Source organism: Streptopelia decaocto (assembly GCF_964273445.1).
Source record: "Streptopelia decaocto genome assembly, chromosome: 3".
Lineage (NCBI taxonomy): Eukaryota > Metazoa > Chordata > Aves > Columbiformes > Columbidae > Streptopelia > Streptopelia decaocto.
The window spans coordinates 117,782,159-117,810,103 of NC_138656.1; the positions used below are offsets into that span (position 1 = coordinate 117,782,159).

General features: G+C 47.8%; 1 protein-coding gene across 1 annotated transcript; it reads left to right on the forward strand.

Moving 5' to 3' along the window:
• Nucleotides 1–1,410: 1,410 nt before the first annotated feature.
• On the forward strand, nt 1,411–23,281 carry FAM167A (family with sequence similarity 167 member A). The gene is made up of 3 exons (XM_082047335.1): nt 1,411–1,733; nt 10,824–11,367; nt 20,424–23,281. The coding sequence occupies exons 2-3, from the start codon at nt 10,993–10,995 to the stop codon at nt 20,685–20,687; spliced, it is 639 nt and encodes a 212-aa protein (XP_081903461.1). The 5' UTR covers nt 1,411–1,733; nt 10,824–10,992; the 3' UTR covers nt 20,688–23,281.
• Nucleotides 23,282–27,945: the final 4,664 nt, after the last annotated feature.

Sequence of the window (27,945 nt, forward strand, 5' to 3'; positions counted from 1 at the left end):
GTCCGTGTCAGATGGTTTTAGCATGAAGGGAACAGCTCTTCCATCTCCCTCATCCCTCTCCATCCTCAGCAGCCTCAGGAAGGGTGGGTGCAAGCAATCAGGTCCCCACCTGCAGCAAAGCGAGAGCTGATCAGCAGACCGAGTTTGCATATACATATCTGAAATCTGACAATAAAAAGGGTGCTGGCAAAGCAAAAAAAGAAAGAAAAAAAGTGCATTTTCATCAGAAATGTGAAAATGCTGTTCTTCGCTCTTCAAAGTCTGCATTGCTGCATCTTGCAGGGCACCTGCTTCCCCTGTACTCAGTGCTGTGCAGACACAGGCTTTAAATTACTGGGGGGGTCTAGAGCACCCCACAGTCTGGCTGGCATTTGAAGGGAGGTGGCAAATCCCAGCCCTGTGATGCAGTTTGTAAGGCTCTTGTTGGGATGCTGGACACAGGAAAGGGCTGTAAATCTCGTGGGGGAGAGGAGGAACAGTCGAGGCAGGAGAGGGGAAGGGTAAAAAAAAAGCCACAAGGCTGTGAGGGGTTTTTTCTCGTAAAAGCTGAATGGTGGGAAGGGGCCTGGGTGGTTTGGTGTTCTGTCAATGGCCAACACTTAACCCTTCGCATGACCAGGTTTGCAAACACAGCCAGTGAACCTGAGACACCAATTGTACAATAGCTGGCGTGTGGGATGCTTTGAGAGCTGTCCCCAGGCTTTGAGGGGTTAACCCTCAGCTCCTGAGGAAGGAATGAAACCCTCTGTGTCCCCTGCTTTTGCTTCTGGCCCCGAATCAGCCAGCAGCTGGGACACATACCTCTATCAGTCCCTCCTTGGAAGCAGTTAAAATGGTTTCCATCCCCTCTGAGGAAGACGTGGGAGCAACAGGCACTTTCCCGGTACAAAAGGCAGGCAAAGACTGGTTTCTGAGCTGATTTCTGTCAGGGGATGGATGGTGCCAACAAGCGGGTACAAGCCACGGTGCCCGGAGATACCCACCCCGGGGCTTCCTGGAGACGCTGATGCAGCTTTGCAAAACTCCCCTTCACACGTACACTGACCCCTGGGCGAATCGTGGCATCTGGGAAACATTTTCCCAGAGCTCTCCCGAGTGCCAGAGGACACCAGGCTCCTCGGAGAAGGGCTCACAGCTCTCCGCGGCATGTAACGGGAACAGCCGCGGGGACACCAGCCCCAGTTCGTGTCGGGAAGAACCGTGGGATCCTTTGGGAATACACCAGCTCTCCAAGCATCTCCTGCAAACATTTTGGGTCCCTGCCCTCAACAGCACCCCTTCATCCCTGTTACCCACACCGAGAGCATTGTTACCAGGGCACCGTTACCCCTCCTCCCTCGTTTGGGTGTCGGAGGATGTTTAGGACCCGGGCTGTGCAGCTCCTCCCTTTCAGGTCTCTTCAGGGTTATTGCTTGGTGGGAGGTAGGTTCAGGGCTTGGTGGTATGAATGAAAGAGAGAGAGAGAGAGGGAGGAAATCTGGACTGAAAGGCTCAAACTGGAATAGCTCGCCTGTCTCCAGGCAACAGGCCTGACGCAACCGCTGGAAAAAAAAAGTCCCTTAAATAAAAAAAACACACACACACACACAGATTTCTGAAGCGAGACACAGAGGAGGATGAGAGAGTCCCCAGAAGGCACTGGTGACACCGCTCTGCAAATACCAAGTTGGAGACCTGGGGTGGAAGGAGGGAGCCAAGATGTCCGTGCACTCGTCCCTCTGACTCGCTTCACGGTAAGTTTTTGGCTTGTGTTGTTTCGGCTGGGCTGGGGCTGGGGGGGAGCAGAGCCCTGGGGACACCCTGCTGCACCCAGGATGGGAGGTGTCTGAGAGGTCCCCAGTGATGGGGGGACCCCCCATCTTTTCTAGCCCTGTGGAATAGGGTAGCAACAAGGAGCAGATGCCTGGGAAGCATCAGAGTGGGGGAGTTGGGGACCGCAAACACCATGAAGTTCAGCACTGGGGTCTGGCTGTGACACAAGGGGCTTGAATAGTACCCCCCAACCACAAGCTCCTGCCTTGCCGAAATACCCTGGAGATGGAGGGAACCTTGGCTTCCCGTTGATTGGGACAGGCTGGAAATCAGAGTCTGAGTCTTCCTTTGCAATGGGGTTTGTGGATTTTGCTCTCAGCTGGGAGCAGTGTGGGGGTCCTCACCACCTTTGGGGCAATTTTTCTGCTCTGGATGAGATGTAGCAAGGGAAGAATCTGACCAGGTTTCGGGACAATCACCTGTTGCTCCCCCTGCCCCCTCCCCGAGATTTGCAAGAGCCCTGGAAAGGTTTTTTGGCTTGTGCGGTGCAGACATAATGGGATAAAGCGTGGTGGCCTCACAGGGCGTAGCTTCCTTTGATTTTTTTGAAGCAGGCAGCGTGTTCTGAGCAGAGCAGGTTTCCACCTGCTCAGGTCTGGCCCTTGCAGCTCACAAAACAAAACCAAAAAGAAGAAAATAATCACCCAGAACTTCCCCAGAGCCCTTTATAACAGCTTGGGGCTAATTGCTAAAATTATTCCACCAGCCCACAGCCTTTCTAGCACAAGCACTTGTGCAACCCCAGTGCGATGCACACCCCTGCACCCACACCTCCCAAATCGTCCAGCTTGCACCCTCACCGGTCCATATAGAACCCTCCTTTTTTTCCTATGATGCTCCCTGTATTATTGAACACCGCTCTACCCTTTGGAGCTTTTCTACATCAGTGGAGTGGGGGTAAAATGGATGAAAACCATGTTTCCAGTGAGGATCTGTGTCTGGCTGTTACCATGTTGTCTCGGCTTTGTCTGCTCATCCCCAGTATCTCAGGGACTCCTCACTTTTTAGTGGGAACAAGCCTGTTTTGGCTGCTGTGGTTTTTCTCTCTGCCAGCCATCATTTCAGTATGCTGAGGCTGTCGCTGTTATTCACATCTCAGGTCTCCTCTGCTTTTGAATGCCCATTGCAGTGGTTCCTCTTCACGGGAGGATCTATATGACACCAAAAAGAAGAAAATTAAAACAGAATGGGAAGAATCCAGCTTCTCCCATGCTCTGGGCATGCAATAGCTCTGCAGCCATTAGGTGTTTGTGAAATGTAGCAGAGACACTGTATAAAAATATAATAATAATAATAATAGTAATAATAATAATAATAATAATAATAATAATAATAATAATAATAATAATAATAATAATAATAATAATAATAAATCAGCCCCAGAGTAATGTAGCCTTTCTGGGGGATGGGAGCGGGGATCTCTTTGCAACCAGTTTTCCTTAAATACTATGAAATAACAAAGTACATTGGGCTGAGCAGGTCTGAGTGCAGGGTTTGTATGATCATTGCCCAGGCAGCAGCTAAAGCGGGTAATTGGATGGGACAGGGAGAATGTAAAGGGGATTAAAGGGTTGCTGGGAGGCTGACCCTGTTACCCCCATCACTTTAACTTGGAGCCTTGGGAGCTCGTCTCTGCAGAGGTAGCTCAGTGCTGGGCAGAATGAATCCCAGCAAAGCTGGAAAGAATTGTCAAGGTTTTGATTTGTTTTTCCTGAAAACATACCCTTCTGCCTTCCATGCTGCATTTAGGGAAAAATAACTCCCTGTGCCAGTCTCCTGGGAAGAGAGCATTTCTAAGCCTGATCTGGCTCGTTCCCAAGGAGCCTCAGCCCTTCACATCACCCTGGTCGCACGGGCACAGACATCCCTGCTGGCTCTGTCTGCTCTTTCCTTGCTGAAATGTGTCTGTGCTTGGGTGGCAGCAGGGAAAACAAGAGAAGGAACTGGCTCTGTCAAGCCACAGGTCCTTTAGGGGATACTTGGGACAGATTAGGTGTTCCACATCCAGCATTATGTCCCAAGACGTGGTAGCACCCTGGGGGAGTGCATGGAAGAGCAACCCTTGCCCATAAATCATGCCAAGGGGGCTTAAATTGGGTATCAGGAAAAATTTCTTCCCAGAAAGGCTTGTCAGGCATTGGAACAGGCTGCCCAGGGCAGTGGTGGAGTCACCATCCCTGGAGGGGTTGAACAGAGGCAGAGATTAAGTTCTTGGGGACATGGGTTAATGTCAGTGTGAGGTTAATGGTTGGACTCGATCTTCCAACCAAAATGATCCTATAATCTGTGGGTCTCTTTGCATCTCAAGACAGCTCACCAGCAGATGACGAGGATGGAGGGGTGCCTTCATGAGGAGGTTATAAACTTGTCTTTGCTGCTGCTACTTAAACCATTAATATCTGGTTTGGGCTGATGGGCTGAGATCATTGAACCCCCCCAGCTTCACAGTTTGCAAATGCTTTTCACTCACTGGAAGACTGGTTTGTGGGAATGACAGATATCTGGTAATGCCCATATTCATGCAGGATTTCCACACAACTGTTGGAACTCTGCTGACTGAGGGGAGTTGAGCTGGGCAGAAAATGGAGCTTCCAGGGTCCATGGAAAGCAGGCAGCATTCTCAGTCCTGCTTCCTCGAAAGCAACCTGCTTGATTTTGTGCAGGGGAGGCACAAGGGACAAGATGCAGCCAGGCAGGAAAGGACAGATGCATTTATTGAAGCGTGTTCTGACTCTACTCGTTATGCTGGAGATCAGCCTGGGAGAAATACCTCAGGGCAGGGAGTGCAAGCTGGTCCCCTGTTAACTCAGCACTTCTGCTCCGCTCCTCGTGTCAGGCTGGTGTACCTGGCTGCAGCCACCCACTGCTGTCCCCTCCTCCCTTCACTGCACTGTTTTGGGATCTATCTGGGGGTCATTTGGGCAGAAGGATGTGCCAGAGTGAGCCCTCACCCTGCTCCAGGTCATGGAAAGCCTCACTTCTTCCCTCTTTCCCCGATGTGTATGTGAAAGCCACATCCAAAGGGCTGAAGCAGCAGAAGGGGTTGCTTCTCTGCTGCTGACCTTAACATCCACACTGTCTGGGAGGTCTTCTGGGGGCTTGTTCACAGCAGTAAATGGACAGGAATATCTAAAGAATCACAGAATGTCCTGAGTTGGAAGGAACCCACAAGGATCATGGAGTCCAACTCCTGTCCCTGCACAGGACACCCCACAGTTCACACCGTGTGTCTGAGGATGTTGTCCAGTCTCTTCTTGAACACTGTCAGGCTTGGGGCCGTGACACCTCCCTGGGGAGCCAGTTCCAGTGTCCAGCACCCTCTGGGTGAAGAACCTTTTCCTAAATATCCTAATACCACATTCAGCTGGGTTCTGTACCCATATCTCAGCCCAATGTGTGGGGTGGCTCTGTGGCTACCTCTCCAAACCCCTGCAAGGACACTGAATTCTGGATCAACCCTGGGACAGAAACTCCATCTCCTCCCTGGGCTTTTGTTATGTTTTAGGCTGGAAGTCAGGTCTGTGTGTGTGTGAAGTGACACAGCCAACATGGGCAGCCCTATAGCCTTGGCTTGAAGGAAGGTGGCTGAAGGTCACTTTGTGGCAGGTAAGAAAAGCATTTAGGATCCAGATCAGATTTCTGCAGGAGCAAAGGGATCGGGTGGCCAAATGCTGGATAGCATACCCCAGGGAGATGGACTCTCTTCTGAGTCAGTGGGATGGCTGGGGGACTGATTTGCCCTCCATCTCTGTAGAAACCTTGTGCAGAGTATTGTGCTGCAGCTGTGTTGCTTGGAGAGACTGTGACAGGGGACCCCAGGGCAAGGAAGGGCCCGAGCTCTCCAAAGCCCACACAGCATAGCAGCTCCCCTCTGGAGTGAGGTCATTTTGGCACGGGAAAAGGAGTGATTCATGTGCAGCCTCCCTGAAAAGCAACAGCTGGCTCCAGGGAGCCGCGGCGTTGACACCCGTGGGTCTCTCCTCCCTTCAACTGCTGCCCAGGGCTTCAGCATCTCGGCTGCCCAGAGGATGCTCGAGAGCCTCCATCCACCACCGTGCAGCAGCCAGAGTCCTCCCTTACTCCATTGCTATGGCAACCCCCTCACTCAGGCGTCTCCTCCTCGCTGCCCCCATGCCAACCTGCTGCAGACCTCCAGGGGGGTCAGCCATCCCCACCCCATCCCCGTCTTTATGCTGCACCGAAAAGAAAAGCAAACACAGCTCTGCCTGCAAAGGGCGTGCACACCTGGCACGATCTCCCCAGTTCTTAGAATCGTAGAATCACAGAATAATTTGGGTGGGAAGGGACCTTCCCAGCTCCCCCAGTGGCACCCCTGCCATGAGCAGGGACATCTTCACCAGCTCAGGTTGCTCAGAGCCCCGTCCAGCCTGGCCTGGGATGTCTCCAGGGTTGGTTCATCCACCACCTCTCTGGGCAATTTGGGACAGGCTCTCACCACCCTCAGTGTCAACAATTTCTTCCTCATGTCTGGCCTGAATCTCCCCTCTTTTAGTTTAAAACCATCACCCCTGATCCTATTGCAACAGGCCCTGCTAAAAAGTCTGTCCCCACCTTTCTTATTGGCCCAGATTTACTCCACGGTTTTCTTTTGTAGGATCAAGGAGTGTCTGTATGGCCCACAGGGTGACACCTGTGCAAACTTGTGAACTTGTCTAACAAAACCCTTGGAGCAAATGTTTGCAAATGGTCAGCAGAATCACATCCTGAACTCCGTTGCTCCTGTAGGATATCCCTGGACCAATTATAACCAGAACATGTGGCTCAGATGAGATGGAGAGACTTGGAGATATCAGAGGTGAATCTCTGCACACCTCTGAAGATCCTTAGAGCTTTTTTCTTGAAGGTCGGTTGCATGAACTATATACTCAGTAAGAGGGAAACTGAGGCATAAAAGGGGCTGAAGTGGTTTTTGAAGGTTATTAACAGGCTGAACCATTACCTCTGCTCTGTTTAACCCACACCAGGAATGCCATGTGGGCACCACTTCATCCTGTAAAAGGGTTTCCCTTGGCCTGAACTTTATCTCATAATGAGGCTCTTTTTTTTCTTCTCGGAGACAAGATGAACAGAGTAATATAGGGTCTTACAACCACTGCCGGTCCTCTGCAATAAAAAACAATGTTATAGTAAGTTAAAGTCCAACAGGAATAGTGAAAGGAGTAAAATAATTTGTTCCCCACACATCTGCCCTGGCTGATAGTTTTATTTATTTTTTTTTCCCCTCTCATTTCTATCCTGAATGTTTCACCCTTCTTTTTCTTTTTTTTTTTTTTCCCCTTTTTTCTATTAGACCACTTGCTCCTCAGTGTGTGACCTTATTGATAGCCCTTAATTTAGCAGGCTGTACCTGTGCTGCTCTGTTCCAGCATATACCAACCAATGCTGCTTCATGAATGCCTCATGTTCAGAGCTGACCAGGGCAGAGAGAACTGATGGGGAAGGTACAGATGTATAAAAGTTCTCAGTCATGTAAAACTCCCGCAGGGTAAAAGGCCGTGCCTAGCATCATTTTCTGCAATCTCTTTTTCGATCATGAACAGCATCTGAATTTCTTGTTATCCACCATCAGTGACGATAAAGCAAAGCTTTTCTCACACCCCTGTACACCTCCCTGTGCCTCTTAGGACTTGTTTCATCACACCTGGTTTGTCAGGGGGTGAAAGGCTGAGGGAGCTGGATCTTTTTAGTTTGGAGAAGGGGAGACTGAGGGGTGACCTCATTAATGTTTATAAATATATAAAGGGTGAGTGTCAGGAGGATGGAGCCAGGCTCTTCTTGGTGACAACCAGTGATAGGACAAGAGGTAACGGGTACAAACTGGAACACAAAAGGTTCCACTTAAATTTGAGAAGAAACTTCTTCCCAGTGAGGGTGGCAGAGCCTGGCCCAGGCTGCCCAGGGAGGTTGTGGAGTCTCCTTCTCTGCAGACATTCCGACCCACCTGGACACCTTCCTGTGTAACCTCATCTGGGTGTCCTGTTCCCCTGCTCGAATGCATGGATGGTTCATCCACCACCTCTCTTGGCAGCCTAGGACAGGGTTTCACCACCCTCAGCAGAAACAATTTCTTCCTCATGTCTGTCCTGAATCTCCCTCCTTTAGTTTAAAACCACCACCCCTTGTCCTATCGTGACAGGCCCTGCTCAAAAGTCTGTGCTCAGTAGGACACCCCATGAGCTTCACAAAGTATGTCTGGCATGGGAGAGGGAAGAATTTTCATTGCTGACCTGCAACCATACAAAATCCAAGCCTCAGTGCATGCCAGCTCCAAGAGTCTTGGTGTGGTAGGATTTCACACCCAATCCACTTTGATAGTCCTGTTGTTTGTCCATTCTCGTTGTGTGCTTCTGCTGATTCCTGTGCATTATGGCTTGCAGGATGGGTCGGTCAAGCTGACTTCTCTAATAGAAACCTAACCCAACAAAGAAACAAATGTTTTTTTGATTAGTTGGTGACCTGATGCATCTTTGTGTCTTCGAGATCAACAGGGTTCGTGCAACAGAAGGGGGAAACCACTGCACAAAGGATCTTAGTGAAGTGGCAGGAGACCCTTACCACATTTGGATCCCAACATTCTATTACCTGTAATTAGGCAAGGCATGAATGCCCTGAGCCTGTCAAGTGTGATAATGAAGACAAATCAAGGGTTAATCACTTAAACTCGCTCGCATAGGCCAGCGTAGGGGAAAATTGAGCCTGGGGCCGGGAGACCAGGAGAAGTCTGAAGATCTGAGTCAGGGACAAGGTTTGTTCCTGGGAATTAGTTCTCAGGCAGCAAACAGGTTTGTATTACAGCCTCACACACAGACATTTCTCACACCCTTACCACTTTCAGATCTCTTTTTCTACAGCAGGTCTTTGACCCAAGTCCAAGACATCGATAGGAAAATAGAGGTGGCTCCTTTCTGTCATTTTGTAGTTTGGATAGGCTGTGGAACAGACCTGACTGTTTAGGTGGTGACCCTACAGAGTGAATGAGAAGTTTCATGTTGCACCTGAGAGGAGGTGAGGGATGGATCAGTGCCAGTTTTAGAGTAGAAAAATCAAATCCCTCTAAAGCTACTGGGAGGCAGTGACGGGGAGGGAGAGGTAGCAGCAGGGTGGTGGCAAAGGGGATGCTCCAAACTGCTGTTATGCTCTCAGCATGCAATGCTATAAATGCTAACTGAGTGGTACACAGGGCTCAAATGAGGGTCTTTGCCACTCTGGGGATTTTATACATCCTGAAGACACAAGACAAAGGAGTCTGTGGGGCCTCTGCTTTGTAGCTGTGGCATTCAGCCTTACAATAAAAATATTCTTTTGTTAGGGGTTAGCAAATACAGTAGCCCTGTGCAGAGCTGCAGCAGACTCTATTGGGCTGCTGGTTTTGGCCACCCCTATAAATTTCCATCTCAACAGGCAGAAAAAAAGCTCAGAAGTGAGGTCTTTAAAGTCGTTAGGTGTTTTCCTTTATTGATTTCAGCAGGCTGGAGCTGGCGGAAAGTGAAATTCATTGACATGCTCTCAGCTCTTCAGAGCACCCATGCAAGAGCTGGTGAAGACCTGACTCTCCAACAGGGCAGCCCTCTGGTTTTCACTCCATTCGATCTATTTTTCAACAGAAGAAGGAAAATCATTGGTGCTCCAGGCATGAGGGCTGTTGGCTTCAACCTGATAGAGTATCTGTGTTTGCTCCAGCTCACCGTAAAACTCTCATTAACATAAATAGGAGCAGGAACAAGACTGCAACATGACTAATTCTCCACCCCCAGACTGTCTGTGTGTATATTATCAACTCCTCGTTCAGCTCATGTGCCTGCACACAATTGTAGGATAAATCTTGCTCTCTGTCGGTGTTTATTTTAAGTTGAGTCTTCTCACTGAAAAGGTTCAAGAGGCGTAATTATGGTCTGGATTTCAGTTACACACGTCTTTGTGGGCACAAATAGCAGGGAAAAGAAGGGCTGAGTAACTCATACTGCTGTGGTTTAGTGCATCCAGCTAGATAGTTTCATATGTCCTGGCTGGTCTCTCTGGGCACATTACCAGGAAGGTGAAAAAGAATTTTGTTTTGTATTTGACGTGTAGACGAGAGCTCTGGATCTATTCCTAGCTCAGCCATAGATGAGCATACGACCTTGAGAAAGTCTCTTATCTGATCCTTCTCGCAAATGAATGCAGAAGCTGCCTGAGCTTAACTCTTGCGGAGTTGTTTGAATCCTTTGTTCCTCCAGGTGCCATGGTTTGGTAGATCAACTTTGGGCACAGCTTCCCCGAGTCCACACATGGTGGAAAGGGGAGAAGCTGGGAGGAAAGATCCTGGCTGCTCAGTGTTTTCAAAGAGACCATTGGGACCATTACCAGTGGGTAGACTGGAGAAGACCTGGTGGAAACCACAAGTCCAGGTCTCCCTGAGGGCAGGCATCTGAACCCAAGCCATGCCAGCACCCCAGTTACTGCCACACTTGTCTGGGGGACTGTGCTCCTACTCTGAGCCCAAAGGACAGGAGGGAGCTGAATCTTATGGCCATTTTTCCCTGCTCTGCTTTTGGCTCAAACTCTTGGGAGAAGTTTGGGTTTTCTTACTTCACCTGGCCCTGTTTTGCCCAAGTGGAAAGATGAAGGTTTGCCAGCCAGGAAACCATCCAGACAGTGTGCACAGACACCCTGACCCCCAAGAACAGCAGTTGCTGTCACCAGAGAATGTTAGTTTGTGTGATACATCTGCAGAGAGGTCTCTGAACATGTCCTGGCCTCCTTGGCAACCCTTTCATGGCCCCTTGAGTTAAAATTGGAGATGCAGGTAACCAGAGCTTCCCTAGAAGCCAGAGCCTGTCTGTTCTTGCCCCAAAAGCAGGCAGATGGCAGAGGTGAGGTAACATTCCCCAGCAGCACCTTGGCACCGTGCCTTTCACAAAGCCCTCCTTTTTCTGCAGCAAGAGACATGTCTCCTTTCTCACTGCCTTTTCCTTCTCGGACTGGAAACCACCCCTCTGTTTTCTTTCTAGGTGTTCAGCCAAGGCTGGCGTGGTGTTTGAGCGGGAGCCACCACCGCCACGCTGTCCTCCAAGGGGTTGTGTTTGTCACGCCGCAAGAGCTGGTCCAGCCCTGAGGGCTTCCAACCTCCATCCCTGGACCTTTACAGAACACCCCTATGCTATTGGACTCCCAAAGAGGATGTCTCTGCCCAAAATCCAAATAGAAGAGGCACTGGACAACACGGATGCTGGCTCTGGAGGTGCCGCTCCTCTTGATGACCATCTGAGGAGCCTCAAGGCGTTGACGGAGAAGCTGAGACTGGAGACCAGGCGCCCTTCCTACTTGGAGTGGAAGGCGAAGCTGGAGGAGCAGGCATGGAAGAGCCCCCAGCCAGCGGGAGAGGAGGAGGAGGCGAACGAGGCCAAAAAGGCCACAGGGGAGACTGTCCCCTTGAGGAAGGTGCAGCTGCATCTCAATGGGAGCCCTGCCCAGGACAAGGTGACTCTTACCTCAGGGAGAATAGGTGGCTTTGAGAGCATTGATGAAGCTTTGACGTGGCTGAGGAAGGAGCTGGTAAGTACTTTCCTGTCCCTGTTAGACACTTTGTTTTTTCAAGAGGGGATTTAAAAAAAAAAAAAGAATGAGGAAACAATCAGCTCCTTGTTCCTATCTGCCTTTAGCCACAGGTGAAAAGGCAATTGTTGTGTTTTCTGAGGCTGGTGGGAGCAGAAGCAGCCCAGGGAAAGGAAAAGGTGAATATCAGAACATCCATAACTTCAGAGAAGGAGACAGACTCATCTCAGCATCCCTGCTGGGATGCAGCAGGCTGGGGACATACAGTAGCTTGCACTGGTTGGGGCTTTTTAGCAGTTTGCCCCCTCCCCTGCTACTTTAGTTATATCTCAACACTCAGAGGAGTACAGCAGGTATGAATACACCATGAACACATGGGCACTGCTGGTGCAATAGCTCTTTTCTGACGGGTATCATGGAGGGATGCTTTTCAGGGCTGTAGGAAGGAAGCATAAATAGATACAGCCCCTGGACCTGTCCTTGCAGCTTGTGGCTGATAGTGGTTTAGAAACACCCTCAACAGGAGACTGTATGCTGACCACTGTGTTTAACAGTCATTAGGAAAGTGCTTCGTTTTGTTTCAAACTGTTGTGAAAACGCTTTCTTCTGACCATGCAATATCTAATGAATAACATTCCTTTTTCTGCTGTATTCATTTTGCCAGAACCTTATCTCAGATTCTTCCTCACCCAGCTCCTACAGGTTCATCATCTGTTGACTCCTGCTTTGCTAGAAGATGGTCCACATTCCTTTCATCCGCCCATCCCAACCTTGGGCCTTGTCTTACACATATGAACTGGTAGTTTCACAGAGAGGAAGACATGACAAAAAGGCTACACCTATGCTAAGAAAATATGTAGAGCCAGGGTGTGGATGCTGGAAGCTCATATTCTATCTCTTGTGTTGCTACCATGGGTTTTGGCACGTATTTCGCCTGGGACAGCTAGTGCTGACCCAAGCAGCTCCTAAGCCAGCTCAGGAGTCAGCACAGTCTGGGGATAATTCCCAGGAGGAAGGATGGGTGCAGCACATCTTATGAGGAGGCCACAGGAGGTAGATACGATGGCCACAACCAGATTGGGGCAGCTGTTTCCAGGGCTGGGCAATGGGCCCTGCTGCTCTTCACAAGTGCAGGAGCAAGCAGACACCAAGACCACACTTTATAGTGATCCTTCCATTCTTCTCATTGGAATGAGAAATCTTTATTATTTGGCCCACGTGACTGGAAATAACTCCTGTCAAATGGATTTGTTTCTGTTGACTAATTGGAAGTTTTCCTGTGAGCCCCACCAGCATTTGCAACTGCACTGACAGCAGAAATATTTGCAACAGGGTCCCAGGGAGCTGGGACATCACTTGTGGTTCAGATGGACTTGTGAAAATGTTCCTGCGCAAGTGCTTTTCTTTTGATTATCTCTGAAAATCTTCGAGGAAAACTTGTCACGCACATCAACGAACAACAGCTTTTAAAAATTCTTTGTGACTTTTGCTCCAGATAATTTTTCTTTGCCAGTCTTTTGTTGCTCTTTCTGTATTTGCCCATCTAGATTGATCTCTAGACAAGTTATTTATAGAGGTGTTTCTGGTTGTCACAGTTTTGGTGGCTGAGATGTTTCTCAGGACCATGACTTTCACAAGGCAAGTGCAGTGCTTTCAAGAATCAAGGACTATTATGAAAAGTTTTGAGCTGCTACCCTAAAATCACTTGGTCTCTGGAGAATCTCAGCTGCTGATCTGAGACCTGAATCTGAGTCCATGCTTGCATCTGGGATGCAGTCTTAAATTCACAGTGCACTTGGTTTAAAGCTCAAGTCTCAAGATGCCCAAAGACAGTGAGAAGCAGATTTTCCTCATCAGAACACCAGATTTTAAGAAGTTTGTTTCCTTCTTTCAGTTTCTGCCCATGGTGGAAGTATAAATTGTCTCAGAGTCCAATTATAACCTTTAGACTAGGGTGTGGTATATAAACCACCATCTGATAAAAGCTAAGAGTTTAAATTAAAGAGGAAAAAGGGCAAAGCAAACCCTAATTGTTCCTTACTTTCCATTTTCCTGCCTCTTAATTATACCAGTCTTTGCTGGATCTGGACATGACTCATGTAATTTAGAACAATTTCCCCAAAAAAGAGAGCATGTATTTGACTGACCACACAGCTAAATAACTGTGTTGGAGGCACTATTGTTGGGAAAGAGCTGCCAGCAAACAGTGAGAGCAAAGCGAGGCCATCGCATCGTAGGGTGCTGGAACAAAAAGATGCATTTCACATTACATTTCAAGGGCAAAACCCATCTTCTTCTCAAATTAATGAACAAGCTTCCACTCCTCCCAACACAGCCAGGATTTTTCCTTGTTTATCCCCATATCGTGACAATAAAGCAGTCAGGAAGGCTTCAGAGCAGGATATGGTTATGTCTAAGTTTATGTATTTATTTAAGACAGGAGCCAAGGCCAGACTGAGCAGCATCTCTCAGACAGGACCCTGCTTGGGGCAGCCGGTCAGGACACCAGCACCCCACACCTTGGGTAAGGTCACCCTAAGCAGGCAATCAATCTTTCTGGTCTGATTTAATGTAGGAGGCCACAGACCTGGGAGGATCAAGAAACTCAGCCTTGCCCCAGGTTGGTGTGAGTATCCCAGGTATCTTTATGAAGATAATCCAAAAATGACCCAGTAGTCATAGATGGGGTAAAATCTGCCTCTGCCATGTGATCTTCCACTGCAGGGTGAACATTTCCCAACTCTACACAGTCTTTCATGAGAAAGTCAATTTAGAGTATGTAGAATCATAGTACCATAGAATAGTTTGGGTTGGAAGGGACCTTCAAAGGTCATCAAGTCCAATCCCCCTGCCATGAGCAGGGACAAGCTTTCTAGACGAAAGTTACCATTTTCTGTTGAGATCAGGCATCATCCTTCTAGCAGGTGGATAACAACACTGTTAATGGTTGGACTTGATGACCTTAAAGGTCTTTTCCAACCAAAATGATTCTATGGTTCTATGGTTCTATCTTCACCCAGCTCAGGTTGCTCAGAGCCCCGTCCAGCCTGGCCTGGGATATCTCCAGGGATGGTTCATCCACCACCTCTCTGGGCAACCTGGGACAGGCTCTCACCACCCTCAGTGTAAACAATTTCTTCTCCACATCTCATATGAATGTCCCCTCTTTCAGTTTAAAACCATCAGCCTTTGTCCTATCACAACAGAACATGTAGGATTCATCTATCCAATGATGTACACCAAAAACTGGTGTACATGGAGATTTCTATCCAGGAAAGAAGTGCACCAGCCTGTGTCCTTACTGAACAAAATGCGAAGATGCAGGACATGCAGCTCCATCACCCACGCTGTGCAACACTCCTCACAGCTACCAGCGTGTTTAGACAGGGTTATTTCTACAGCAAGGCCCCAGCATAGTCTTGGCTTGTACCACATAGCACCCTTGCCAAACCGTTAGAGCTTCAGGAGTTCATGCATGCTGGAGACTGTTCCCAATAGGCAACTTGTATGAGACCACCCGGTTTTGGAGTTAACTCTTTCCAGACAAAACCAGTATAGGAAGCAAAGTGAATTTAGGAGCATGTGTGTGCCTGAGCCTCCCCTTGGCCATGGCACTGCAGAATGGACCACGGCACAGGTTAATTGGCTGGTAAAGTGATAGTCCAGTAGTGCCCAGCTTTGGAATTAAAGTTAACCTTTAAATCTGAAGCATCAGTTCCAGTCATCCGAACTGCAAGGAATTTTCCTCTGTGCCTCCAGAGTCTGCTCTGGTTCAGCTTCAGCCAGATTCAGGCTCCTCATGTTCAGAAGTGAAGGACAAACCCAAGGTCTTACTGTCCATCTGCTGTTCTTTGTCCTTCACCTCATGTGACCTGTCCCAGGACCTGATTCTGCATGTTAAGCCCTGGCCCTGGTTTATAGGACTGACATATGCCCGCTGAGCTCCAGCCATCCGCATCAGCTGGGACCTGCTGAGAACCTGGCCCTGGGAACCTGATTTATTCAGACACGCAAACTCCTGCTCTTGTTTTTTGTGCTGAGAGGTTCTGTGTAGGTGTACAAACAAATTGCAGCTCTCAGCATGTGCTGAACTGCCCCGGGGCTGCAGGTCGTCCCTCCCCAACTCCTCCTGCCTCTTCTCTGCCCTTGAGTTTGCTCTTCATCAATGCTGTAAGTAAAGCCATCGCCAGCCAGGGTATGGTGACAGACCCAAGTGGTCAGACTGTAATTTCTTCTTTGTCTATGTAATGTGTCAGAACAAATGTTTACACGTTCTAAAATTAAGCCCTCAAAGTCCTCTTCCTCCTAGATGTGGTGAAAGAACAAAAGTTGCAATGAACTGGGACATCTTAGGACAGTTCTGACTTTGTCCCAGTAGGAAAATATGTTTTCTGTCTCAAATTCACCAATACTTGGCACTGAAATCTGAGGTGTGTGAGCCAGAATGCTGGAAAAGCCTGGATGGGTCTCTGAGCAACCTGATCTGGGTGAAGATGTCCCTGCTTATGGCAGGGGTGTTGGACTAGATGACCTTTGAAGGTCCCTTCCAACACAAACTATTCTATAATTCTATTAAAAGACACCTGAAAAGACACGAATCTCTCCTGGGAAATTGTAAAATGCCCATGTCCTACTGGTCAGACATTTATCAACGGCTATTATCCATATTTGGGATACTGACATTGGCTGAAGCTCAAGCCAGCAGCTTGTCCACCCCAATAGCGTGCTCCAGCCATGCAGAGGAGAGGCAGCTCTGATGGATCTGGGCATGCAGAAAGAGACAGGCTGTGTTAAAAAAGATGGTTTGTAGTAAGGCGTACCTGAGGCTCTTCCTGCATTCGGCATGTGAGAGTTGAAGGAAGCCAATTCATGGCTTCTGCTGGGTGCTCCCTTTGTGTTTCTCCAGGACATTGCACAGAGTAGGTGAGATCATGTTGTCATCCCACACAGATGAACTGGTGCATCAAGTTACTTTGTGGGTAAACTGCATAAACTGAAAACCCACGGCTTCCCATGATGTGGCCCCTGTAATCCCATTATTTCTTTCCAGGGAGCTTTGTGAAGCTCTGCTGACCTAACAGTGCACCTTTTAAACACAGATTATTAATCATTTCTAGCAATGGTTTTGTCGTCAGCGTGGGATGGATTGAATGTTTCATGAGGACCCTCTGGGAAATGGAAGGAGAATGAGGATTTCTGGGTTCTAACCCAAATTCTGCTAATATTCTGGGTGGTTTTGAACAAAGCAGCATTTAACGGGACAGGTCCATGGAAGGAGGACAGGGTGTTTGTATCTCAAGCCAAACCCCAGTGACGAGTGGGTAGCGTGGGAGAGGCTGTGCCATCTCCTCATTGTGCACATCGTCCTTTAGTCAACCACTGCCAGGCTTTGTTCCTCACCCATCTACCTTTGTTTTCTGGAGGGCAGAAGAGGGCTTTTTATCCTCCTGGAAAAGCCTTGATGATGGTGCACATCTGACAGGTCATCTCTGCTTCCCCATTCAGCCCCAGAGCACAACCAGAAAGGGTCGTGTTCAAGCCAGTGTCACAGCCTAGGTGATCAGTGTAGATGGGTGGTGGGTTTGCCCCATGCCACCTTGCCCCCACTCTACAGATGGGTCAGCAGGCCATGTGGCTGGCTTGGTGAACCCCAGGGTCACCAAGTCTGATAGGGGTAAAGAAGGCCAAGAACCTGAAGGACATGCCCTGAAGGGCTTTGTCTTCCAGCTTCCATGAAATCAAGGTGGCTTTCTCAAAAGGCAAGGAAGGCAAGAACTGGTCAAAAAGTGGAAAGCTGTCTGCAAGGGGAAAAATAGCAATCTCCAACTCACATCCCTCTTCACAATAGCCTCATAATTCATTTTTAAACCCTTTTCGGCAGTGGTGTCTTTTTTAAATCCCACATTCTTCAAAGCATTCAATGAGAACATTTGTTGACATTTATTGTGTAGCTTGATAAACTCACAAGAAAGAGCGACCAAGGGTCAGTTCAATAGCACCCATGATTGCCTTCCTGATAAAATGTCAAGTTGCAGCATTCATAGTGAAACAGGGAAAAATATTGACAAAATTATTTTTTTTTTAATTGCAACTCACACGAGAGAAGAAAAACCTGCCGAGTGACATTACTCTGCTGGGTGCACAGGCAACAAGGTCTGTGGAGGAAATAGTGGGGGTTTTTTAAGAGGTAAATGACCACAACCCTGCCAACAATTTGAGAGAGATTGAGAGAAAAGGATATTCATTCTGAGATTTGTACAAAGGTGACTTAATCCCCTCCAGGCAACTGAACTGGAATTCAGCTGCTGGCTGACAGCACCAGGCAGGGTCCTCCAGGATGCCTCCATGGTGCAGGATTGAGAAAAGCCTTGCTTGGCTTGGATCAGTTTTCACTATATTCATGTCATTGATGGCTTTGCCTTGCTGTGGAACTGGCAAAGCTGCAAGTGGCAATCCCAATGTCTTTGTAGGCATTGCCTGGAGGAGGAGGGATTGTGCCACAACCTAGAGCAACCCTGAGGTTCCTTTGACAGCTTGGTTGCAGAAGACATCAGGTATCAGAAAATTCTCTTGTAGAAATATCAGGGCCATCTGTGGAGCCTCTCGAGGGGAATTTTGCCCCCTCCTTTCCCTTCTACCTGGAAGGAGGTTGCAGCATGGAGGGCGTTAGTTTTTTCTCCCAAGTAGCAAGTGATAGGACAAGAGGAAACGGCTTCAAGTTGCACCAGGCAAGGTTCAGATTGGAGATTAGGAAACAATTTCTTCATGGAAAGGGTTGTCAGGCATTGGAACAGGCTGCCCAGGGCAGTGGTGGAGTCACCATCCCTGGAGGAGTTTGGACAGATGCAGAGATGAGGTTCTCAGGGACATGGTTTAGTGACAATGTGAGGTCATGATTGGACTCAATGATCTTGAATGTCTCTTCCAACCAAAATAATTCTATGATTTTATGTACAAGCCACAAGACCCAGAATAAATTTACCCCCACCCCTAGAGCTAAATTTGTACTCGTAAACTAAACAGCTCTTTTTCAGGCCTGGAGGAAAGCTGGTATAGTGTGACCACATCCATACTACTAAAATCCAGACAGGGGGCTGTATCCCAAATGCCTGCTGAGGATGAACCCCTCTCTGTTAACTCCTGAAGACTGACTGTGTGGAATTTCTTGGGACTGTGAGAGCTGGTCTCAGCTCAAAGCATGCCAGGACCTTGCTCACAACTGAGTGGAGAGGAAGACTTGGAGGTGGTAGATGGCCCATCCCTGGAGACATCCCAGGCCAGGCTGGACAGGGCTCTGAGCAACCTGAGCTGGTGAAGATGTCCCTGCTCATGGCAGGGGTGGCACTGAGTGAGCTTTGAAGGTCCCTTCCAACTCAAACTATTCTATGGTTGTACGATTCTGTGATTCTATTCTAAGACTCTGTTGCAATGCACTATTTAATGTATTACTCAGATGTAGCCTGGGTCTGTTCCCAGACTTCTCTTTCAAACCACGGGGAGCCAAGAAACCAATGATGCAAATCAAAGGAGTGAGGTAAAGGATGGATTTGGGGTCAAGGCAGCTCCACGGTGCAGCTGGGGTTGAGCTCAGGGTGCACTGGAAGGTAAAAAAACAAACAAACAAACAAAACAAAACAAAATCAGGAGGCTTGGTCCCAAGGGGCTCCTTCCAGTGCCAGCTTGTGTCCTGCAATGGAGGCAACACCAGGGAAAGAGGCAGGACATCGCATCAGGGCAGGCTTTGGGCTGTTTTCCAGCTAGTTTTGCTCTCTTCTTATCTCCAGCACTTACAGAGAGATTTAAGCTGCAAAGTTTCCTAAGAGCTGCTCGGCTTCTCTCCCGTCCCACTCTTTTCTTTGTGGTTTTTGTGGCTTGTTGCTTTTCTGTAAGGAGGGATGTGGGGTGAGACGTGGGGATTGTCTTCTTGGCATCTGCTGTTCTAGCTCTGCCTGCTTCTGTTCCCCAGACAGAGGTTGATTCTTGCACCAAGTGTTCACCTGCTTCCTCCACCACCCCCAATATCCTGCGGCAATAAATTTTCTGCTTAATTATAGGTTGGAATTAAAAAAAAAAAAACCCTTCTTTCATCACTTCTGAATCTTCCACCTTCTGAAGTTAGGTGCCAGGGGAGGAAAACACCCTTCGAAACACTTAGCTTGTTAGCCTGCAGGATAGTTGTTCTCTCTCCTGTGGGAAACCACAGAGGTCCCATCCCAAGAGCTACTTCAAATCAGTGAGATAAGCCACAGGGGATGTGGAGGGCCGTGTTCCTGACTGTCATGAACCAGCGCTGATTTATGCAGGCTGGAAACCCAAGCCGAGTATTTGGGCATTGGTTCTCTGGGGTTCTTTTAATTGGTCCTTTCCACCTCTAATTGCTCCTTCTCAATGTGGCTGCTCCCTTATGAAAAAAATTAATTTGGGCTTTGCTAAAGGTTGAGATGGAAGCTCCAAAGCCTGTGCCGATGGATTCCTAAGCCAACAGCTTTGTTATGGATGGCTTTAATTCCACTTTTCTGGTACTCCTGAAAATCTGAGCAGCCACAGATTTCCTGAATGTTAAAAATTTGCTATCCTGAGCTGATATTTGACTGGGATGCATCGCTGGCTGGGAAGATCCCTGTCTCCCTCCCAGATCTTTGCAATAGCGTAGCATCTCTAGATAAGTGCCTGTCATGATAGAACAAAGGGTGATGGTTTTAAACTAAAAGAGGGGAGATTCAGGCCAGACATGAGGAAGAAATTTTTACAGTGAGGGTGGTGAGAGCCTGGCCCAGGTTGGCCAGAGAGGTGGTGGATGAACCATCCCTGGAAACATCCCAGGCCAGGCTGGACGGGGCTCTGAGCAACCTGAGCTGGTGAAGATGTCCCTGCTCATGGCAGGGGTTAGACTGAATGAGCTTTGAAGGTCCCTTCAACCCAAACTGTTCTATGATTCTATTATTGTTTCTATGATTCTATGAGTTACATTTCCAGTGATTTGGCACAGCTTTTCGCAGGGAGCAGCACGATGAGGAGCACTGTCTTCCCTCCTCACCCTCCGTCTTGTGTTTCAGGCAGAAATGCGCCTGCAGGACCAGCACCTGGCAAGGCAGCTCATGCGCCTTCGCAGCGACATCAACAAGCTGAAGATCGAGCAGACCTGCCACCTCCACCAGCGCATGCTCAATGATGCCACCTATGAGCTGGAGGAGAGGGACGAGCTCTCTGACCTCTTCTGTGACTTCCCCCTCGTGAGCTCCTTCAGCCTCTCCACACCACTCAAGCTCATCGGGGTCACCAAGATGAACATCAACTCTCGCCGGTTCTCACTGTGTTGAAGCGGGGGAAGAAGAGGGAAGGAAGGGGGAGAAAGAGAGAGAGGACTGGGCAGCACCAGGGCTCTCTCTGCCTGATGGCTGGGTGTAAAGAGGCCAAAGAGGGGCAGAGGGAACAGGAGCAAACAGGGATCCCACAGCTGGCCTTGGTGGCAGGGCAGAGCAGCAGAGTTGGGCACTGAAATGACCCAGAGATGCTCATTGAGAAGATAGGACCTGTGTGGAGGAAGCGTGGAGAGCATCTGAACACACCATGTGCACTTAGCCTGCTCCTTTGCAAAGTCCCTTCTCCTCTTCCCCCAACAGTAATTAAGAGAATGCAGCACCAGAGTGGTTGTTTGTACTCAAAAATCAAAGGAGGGGCTCAAAGATCAGCCAAAAAGCCAAGCAAAATCCCTTTTCCCTTCCCCTTTACCTCCTACCAGGCTACAGCCATCTCTTCAGAGTCACTCTCCTCCCTGGATGTCGCCTTGAGCATTGATCTTCAACCTCTGCTCACCCAAGCACTGGGTCCACGGGGCTATTTCAGGTTGGAAGCTGATTTCCAGTGGAGAAGAGCCCTCCTAGAAGGTGAGAGATCGTGGGTTAAATGGTATGCATCCCCAAAAGAAAGTGTTGAGAAGATGTGTTTGTTGATTTGCTCCATGGAGTCCAGTGTACTGTAGCTTGATTTTGCCTGTGGTACAGATTATGAAGAGGTCATGGACACATTTATATAGAGGCTCCAGCCTGCCAGAAGTCACCTGTGTGCCCTAGAAGTTATACCCAGAGCAACATGTGTTCTTGATCTTGTTGTCAGCAGTGGCCACAAGACACCATGTGGTTGTCCCCTGCAAACAGTAGGGCAAAGGAGGTAACTTACACCCAAGACATATCCTATTGGAAAAATCACCCCGGGCTGTCATTCCCCCTACAGCAGCACCAGCAAATCCTGGATCCTCTGTAGCAACACACATCCATCAGAGAAAGGAACTTTGAAAGGACAAAAGGGACTGTGTAATGAACTATAAAATTAAAGGGAGAAATACTGCTGCGATGAGCTTTGGACCTGCAGCAGACACATGGGATTCCCTCCCTGCTTGGCAGGATGAAAGATGGATGGTATTATTTTCTTGCCTTTCAGTGCACACAGCTGCACACCTGCCTATACATGGCATGGAGGGCAGAGACACCCATGCAAAGGCAGGGACACAAGCAGTCTAGCCATGGAAATCTTGGGACACCTGACACTCAATACAGTCTGTCCAGAGGGAGTGTGGGTTCCTCTGGGTTCTCTCTTCTGTGTTTACATCTCTCCTGGCCATGTCAGAGCAGTGAAATCTCTCAACCCACCACCCCAGCCCATCTCTGCTCACCACCACATGCCCAAGCAGACAGCTCTGTGGCTGAGTGAAGGTGACTGTGTCCACGCAGCACCAGCCCAAGCTGGAGATGAGCAGGAGATGCAAGCCAGTGCTGAGCTGAGAGCTGCGTGGCCGTGTTGATGTGCCTGTACCTCACCATGTCTGTAAGTTGTGTGTGTGCATAAGTTGGTGTGTGTGTGCATGTCAGCCTGCAGGATGCCTCTCTTGGGAGGCCGAGTGGTGGACCTATGCCTTTGTTCCCAAACACGAGGTGAACCAGAAGCCAGTGAGGCTCTGCCGTGCCTGGGAAGATGCAATGAGGCTTCAGGGCTTGGGGTTTCCACAGAGAGCTTAGGTTGATGCAGAGAAGTCCATAATTCATCTCCCTCCACAGGAGGAACAAATTAACATCACAAAGGGGTTCATAGCCACATGGGAGGGGACTCTGGAGCTGAGTTCAATCCTCCATCTAAGCAACCTGATTTTGCTGATGTCCCTGCCCATTGCAGAGGGGTTGGACTAGATGAGCTGTGAAGGTCCCTTCCCACCCAAATTATTCTATGATCTCCAGGAGCACCCATAGTACGTAATCCCTGGTAATGCCTCTCCCTCCGCTCCAAATCTCACTGAATATCATTTCTTTCTGCCAAGGAAGGAGGTACTTTGGGCACTGGAATTCTGTCTGTGCCAGTAAGTTAATCAGTGCCATGCCTGGGTGCTGCACCTTGTGCTGCCCAGGTGGCGGAGGTTTAACTGAATTGTGGCCAGACTACCAGCTGGATTCTGGAGAAGACAACCAGCACTGATGACACCACTAGAGAAATAGCCTTATTTCCCCATGTAAGTCTTGAAAAAGAAAAAAGAAAAAGTAATTAAAATTCTTACTTGTTTACTTTTTTAATTAAAATCAATTCATGTCCCGCATGTTGATTTTCAGAGGCTTTTTCGATCAAAAGAAAGCAATGATGACTTTTCAGTTAAAATAATGCCTTGGAAGAGGGGGACTTGTCCTCTTTAGGGTCAGCTGGAGTCAGCCATTGGGTGGATGTGCCTTTGGGCTCTTGTCTGGTAGCCGAATGCCAGAGGTTAGTACAAGCACAGTCTTAGGAGGTCATTATAAATGGCATTAGAAATATCAGACGTCCGGGTTCCAGACGTGTATTTTCTGCATTAAGTGTAATGGGAGATGGTTATAACTGCCAGCTGTTCATCAAAATGCACAATTTTTTAATTATAAAACTATGTCTGTATTGATTTCTGCCTCTGGTCTCTTATTGTCTTTGGCGGCTCCAGCTCTGCCTGGAGAGCGGTTGGGGAAGCACCAGTCTGGTGTCTCCAGGTTTTACAGGTGTGCAAGGTTTCCAGTCAGGTTTGTCTATTAATGCACATCACTGGGACACCCCTATGGTTTCAGCAGCAATTGCTCTGCCTTGCAGTCCAGAGGAGATAAGAAGAAATTAAGGTGGAAGTCCTTATTATGTATTTAGACAAAAATGTATGGGAAAGAGAAGAAAAATTAAAATAAAATAAAATAAAATAAAATAAAATAAAATAAAATAAAATAAAATAAAATAAAATAAGAAAAAAAAAGAAAAGGGAAAAAATAGAAAAGAAAAAACAAAAAAGAAAAAAGAAAAAGAAAAAAGGAAAAAAGGAAAAAGGAAAAAGAAAAAATAAAAAGAAAGGAAAAAAGGAAAAAGGAAAAAGAAAAAAGGAAAAAGGAAATAGAGAAAATAGAGAAAAGAAAAAAGAAAAAATGAAATAAAAAGAAAAAAGAAAAAAGGAAAAAAGAAAATAGAGAAAAGAAAGAAAAAATAAAAAAAAGAAAAAAGGAAAAAAAGAAAAAAGTAAAGGAAAGAAAAGAGAAAACAGAAAAAAAAATAAAAAGGAAAAAAGAAAGGCACTCTTTTATGTTAGGTGCTGTTTTGTTGTCAGGCACTGAGTCAAAAGTGGGTCCAGGTGTTTTAAAAATATCAGGCTAGGGAAGAAAAATAAATAGAAGTTTGTCTGATTTTTGCTGAACTTAGTGTAAAAAAAAAAAATGAGTCATCCAAAGATTGGGTTGGCCTTGAGAAACAGGAGTACAGGTCACTGTTCCCACCGCAAAATTCCCAGAAAGGAGTCTCCAGGTCTCAGCTGCCTTCAATGATATGAGTTGTGTCCTCAAGGGATGGTTCTTATCCTTGTACAAGTGGCCTAGACCCACATCTCATTTCCAGATGACCTATGATGCCTGCAGAGAAAGGTTGGTGTCAACAAGGTTGATGCCTCTGCAACCCAGTCAGAAAATACCCTTTAATACAACCACTCATGTGGACAACTGAATCAAGACGGTGGTATCTCCAGTTGGAGCACCAGTGGCAGCACAGAGGTGGTTGCTGCTCCACCTCTTTGAAGTAGGGATCTACTGGACATTGACTTAAGGGTTGTCCACAGCTGCCTAGCACCGAGACATGTTCCTCACTGAAATCAAAGAGCAAGTTTGAGAGTAGTCCATGTGAATAATTAACTCCTTTTAAAATGTAAATGGTCAGGCTGGAAGATGACAGATTTCACCAGGTTAACTAGAAGACCCAATTTCAGATTATTTTTTCTTGCCCAAGAAAACACATGTACACGCAAATTTTGGATGGGGAGGGTTGTCAGTCTACTTTTTTAATTGGTTACATTTTGTTTTAATTAAAACATTTCTAAAAACTTCAATTTAAAGCTGAAACCATTAACACCTCATTTTCATTCAAACATTGTTTTGTAATGAACAGTCAAAATATTTCCCCTGAAATAGCCTTAATGGAACTTTCCCACTTTCTCTTCTTCAGTGGGTATCAACCAGATAGACCCAACCCCTGAAATTTCAGTCAACCCAAAGCTCTATATATTTTTCAGCATGAAGAAATCAATTTAAAAATTAATTGGCCCAGCTTGATTTCTGGCTTCTTTTGGGTCAATTAAGAGGAAGAACAAAGCAATTTTACACATTTGAACTTACGGTCAGCTGGCCATGCTCCCTGGCATGGTCTGGCACAAGGGACAAGACCTTGCTCTTCTGTCACAGCCCCAATGCAGTGACAATAAAAAGGGTCATTGTTCCTAGGAAAGTGTCCCATTCCTCACTCTTTTGTCACTGGGAAGTGCTATCTTATAATCAGCGAGTCATTTGTTTTGTTGATGTCTCCCACAATTGCTTCCATATAACCATTAATGAAATTCATTAGAGATACCAACACAGAAATGCCCCAGTAAGTCCCACTTACACCAGGAAAGCCAGGGAATGGCAGGTTTAAAGACTTAAAGACTGAATATTCAGGTTTCCTCTGCTACGTGGTAATTTTGCTATCACAGCCTAACCTCTTTTATATATATGTATATATATATATATATAGAGAGAGAGAGAGATCTATATAGAGGGGGAAAAAACCTTCTGGAGTGTTTCCAGCACCTTGTGATTTAATTCCTTTTTTTTCACAGACTGTCTGCTAAGTGTGTTTTATTTTAGATCAAGGAAGATAGAAGGGGAGGGAAAGAAAAAAAAAGAATTACAAGGAAGAGGTGGCAGACTGCATACCAAAACCAGGCTCGGACTCGCTTCCCTCGCTGCACGTTGTACAACCAAGTGCTGTATCTCAGGAGATGCGCACTACAGAGTGAGACATCCCAAAACACTGGGGAAAAATCATTCCTCGGGAGGAGAAGCACCAAAAGATCTGTAAACAGCTCCCAGGCCAGATGTGAGGAAGAAATTTTTTGCCATGAGAGTGGTAAGACACTGTCCCAGGTTGGGCAGAGAGGTGGTGGATGAACTGTCCTTGGAGACATCCCAGGCCAGGCTGGACAGGGCTCTGAGCAACCTGAGCTGGTGAAGATGTCCCTGCTCATTGCGGGAGGGTTGGACTAGACGAGCTTTGAAGGTCCCTTCCAACCCAAACCATTCTATTGTTACACAATTCTATGGAATCCTCACCAGTCTCTATGCTACCTGAGAAATCTAGAAAGCTGAATAACACCAGCACCTCCCTCCCCAACCAGGGGACACCCCTGAGCCATGTCAAGCTAAGCCCCAAGCTGCAGTGGTTGAATGTGGATTTTAATGTAAGTGAAGATCAGATGCGGGGCAAGATCTTGATTTCAAGCTGTCATCTCTCATCCTTTCCATCTGCTTTATCGAGAAGGGCCAAGACACCCATCACTCAGAGCAGCCAAGACCTGGACTTGCCCTAGCCTTGCAAAAGGAGGAAGGTGCAGAGTCCATGTAGTCTGAGCCTCAGGGTGGCCAAGTTATCCTGGTCACTGTTGCCTTCAGCATCTCAACGTGCTGTAGAACACCCTGGGTCATCCACTGCAAGAGGTTTGCAATTCCCCAGCCCCAAGATGCTGGTGGAAGAACCCCCGCCTGCCTCTTGGAGGGGGAGGAGAAGGAGGAAGGGGGCTATTACACAATGGTTTTGTTCCACTGATGATTCCCCTCTGTCAGCTGGAACAGGCTGCTCGTAAATCGCAGCTTTCTGGAGAGGTTTCAAGAGCTTCGCATTCTTAGATCATTGTCTCTCCACCCCAGGAACAATGCGGGTTGGAGGGAGCTGCTCCCAAAATGCCATGTGCTACGAGGGGATTTCATTTAGGATGGGGATTGCTCGGGGAGACAGAGGGAGTTTTTCCCAGTTGCTTTATCTTGCAGCCTGGGTAGCTAAGGAGGCAACTCAAGGGGAAGCAGGAATGTTGTTAACAATGCTCTGCAGAGATTTGCAAAGGTCACCTCTTTCCAACCACCACAGAAAGGTAGTTAGAACAATTATCCTCTGATTATAAGGTGGAAAATGAGACATGGGACGCCCCATACTGTGGCTGCCCAGTCTGACATACAGCTGAGGACCTTCTGGCCTTTCAGATGTGAACACCTTGGCATGCTCAGCGTGTCCTCTGGAAGCTGCTGGGACTGGCCTTTTAGACAAAAGCCTGTCCTGCAGGTGAATTAAAACTGGAAGCCTGTTGCAAGGCTTCTAACCAAATCAGAGGGATCAAGTTCTTAATGCTATTAGGCTCACCCTGTGAAAACAGCAGCTCGTTAGTCTGCCCTGTCCCCCATGGGGCTTTGGCATGTGGTTTACCAAGGGTCAGATCTGCTTGCTCGATTTTCAGCATGGTTCCTGGCATGGTGTTGGTCTAGTCCAGATAGAACTGGCTCAAACATCTGGCGAGTACGGCTCAGGAGTAAGTGTAAGCCAGGCACTATCCTGAATAGGCAATCTGGGTGCAACCACCTCATTTAGGGCATGAGGGTTTAACCATATGAGCCTGTCTGGGCCATATAAGTTGGTCTTGGGGACAGAGGAGGGACCCTGCTACCCTCCAGTTCACCAGTTTAGTCACAGCATCTGCATGAAGAAAGGCAGTCAGGACAGTGGGCAATGAACCTTCCTAATAAAGCAGCAGTCAAGACTCCAAGTCTTGCAAAGGGACAGTTCCCCAGTGCACTTTTAAGCCAAGGCTGTGGAGATCAAGTTTTCTGGAGTCATGACACACAAACCTCCCTCCCAAAGGTAAGATCAGTCATGTGGAGGGGAACACCAAGAGCTGCATCTCCACCAGCAGCCAGGACTCAAAGCCAAGTGGCCAGTCTGACCAGGTTCATATTATTAACCACAAAACAGGGCATCCACAGACAAACTACACCTTAGGAGTGGTCCCTGACCCAGGCAAGCTCCCAGACCTTGCCTGGGAATTGCTGTCCCGTGCCTAAATCCTGCCAGGTGACAACTAAACTCTATCACCTGGAAATGCTTCTCAGCCTTTTGGTTTGCTAGCACAAGCCTAACCACAGCACAAAACTTAGCAAAGTCCTAATGAAGGTATTCTTCCCTGCTTAGGTCTCTTATAAGCCCACCCAACACAGGCAGAAGACACGAGTCCTCTCAAATCCC

Coding starts and splice junctions, on each gene's coding strand:
- FAM167A (XM_082047335.1), top strand. CDS start 10,993: ATGTCTCTGCCCAAAATCCAAATAGAAGAGGCACTGGACAACACGGAT. Junction 11,368..20,423: donor CGTGGCTGAGGAAGGAGCTG/GTAAGTACTTTC, acceptor CTTGTGTTTCAG/GCAGAAATGCGCCTGCAGGA.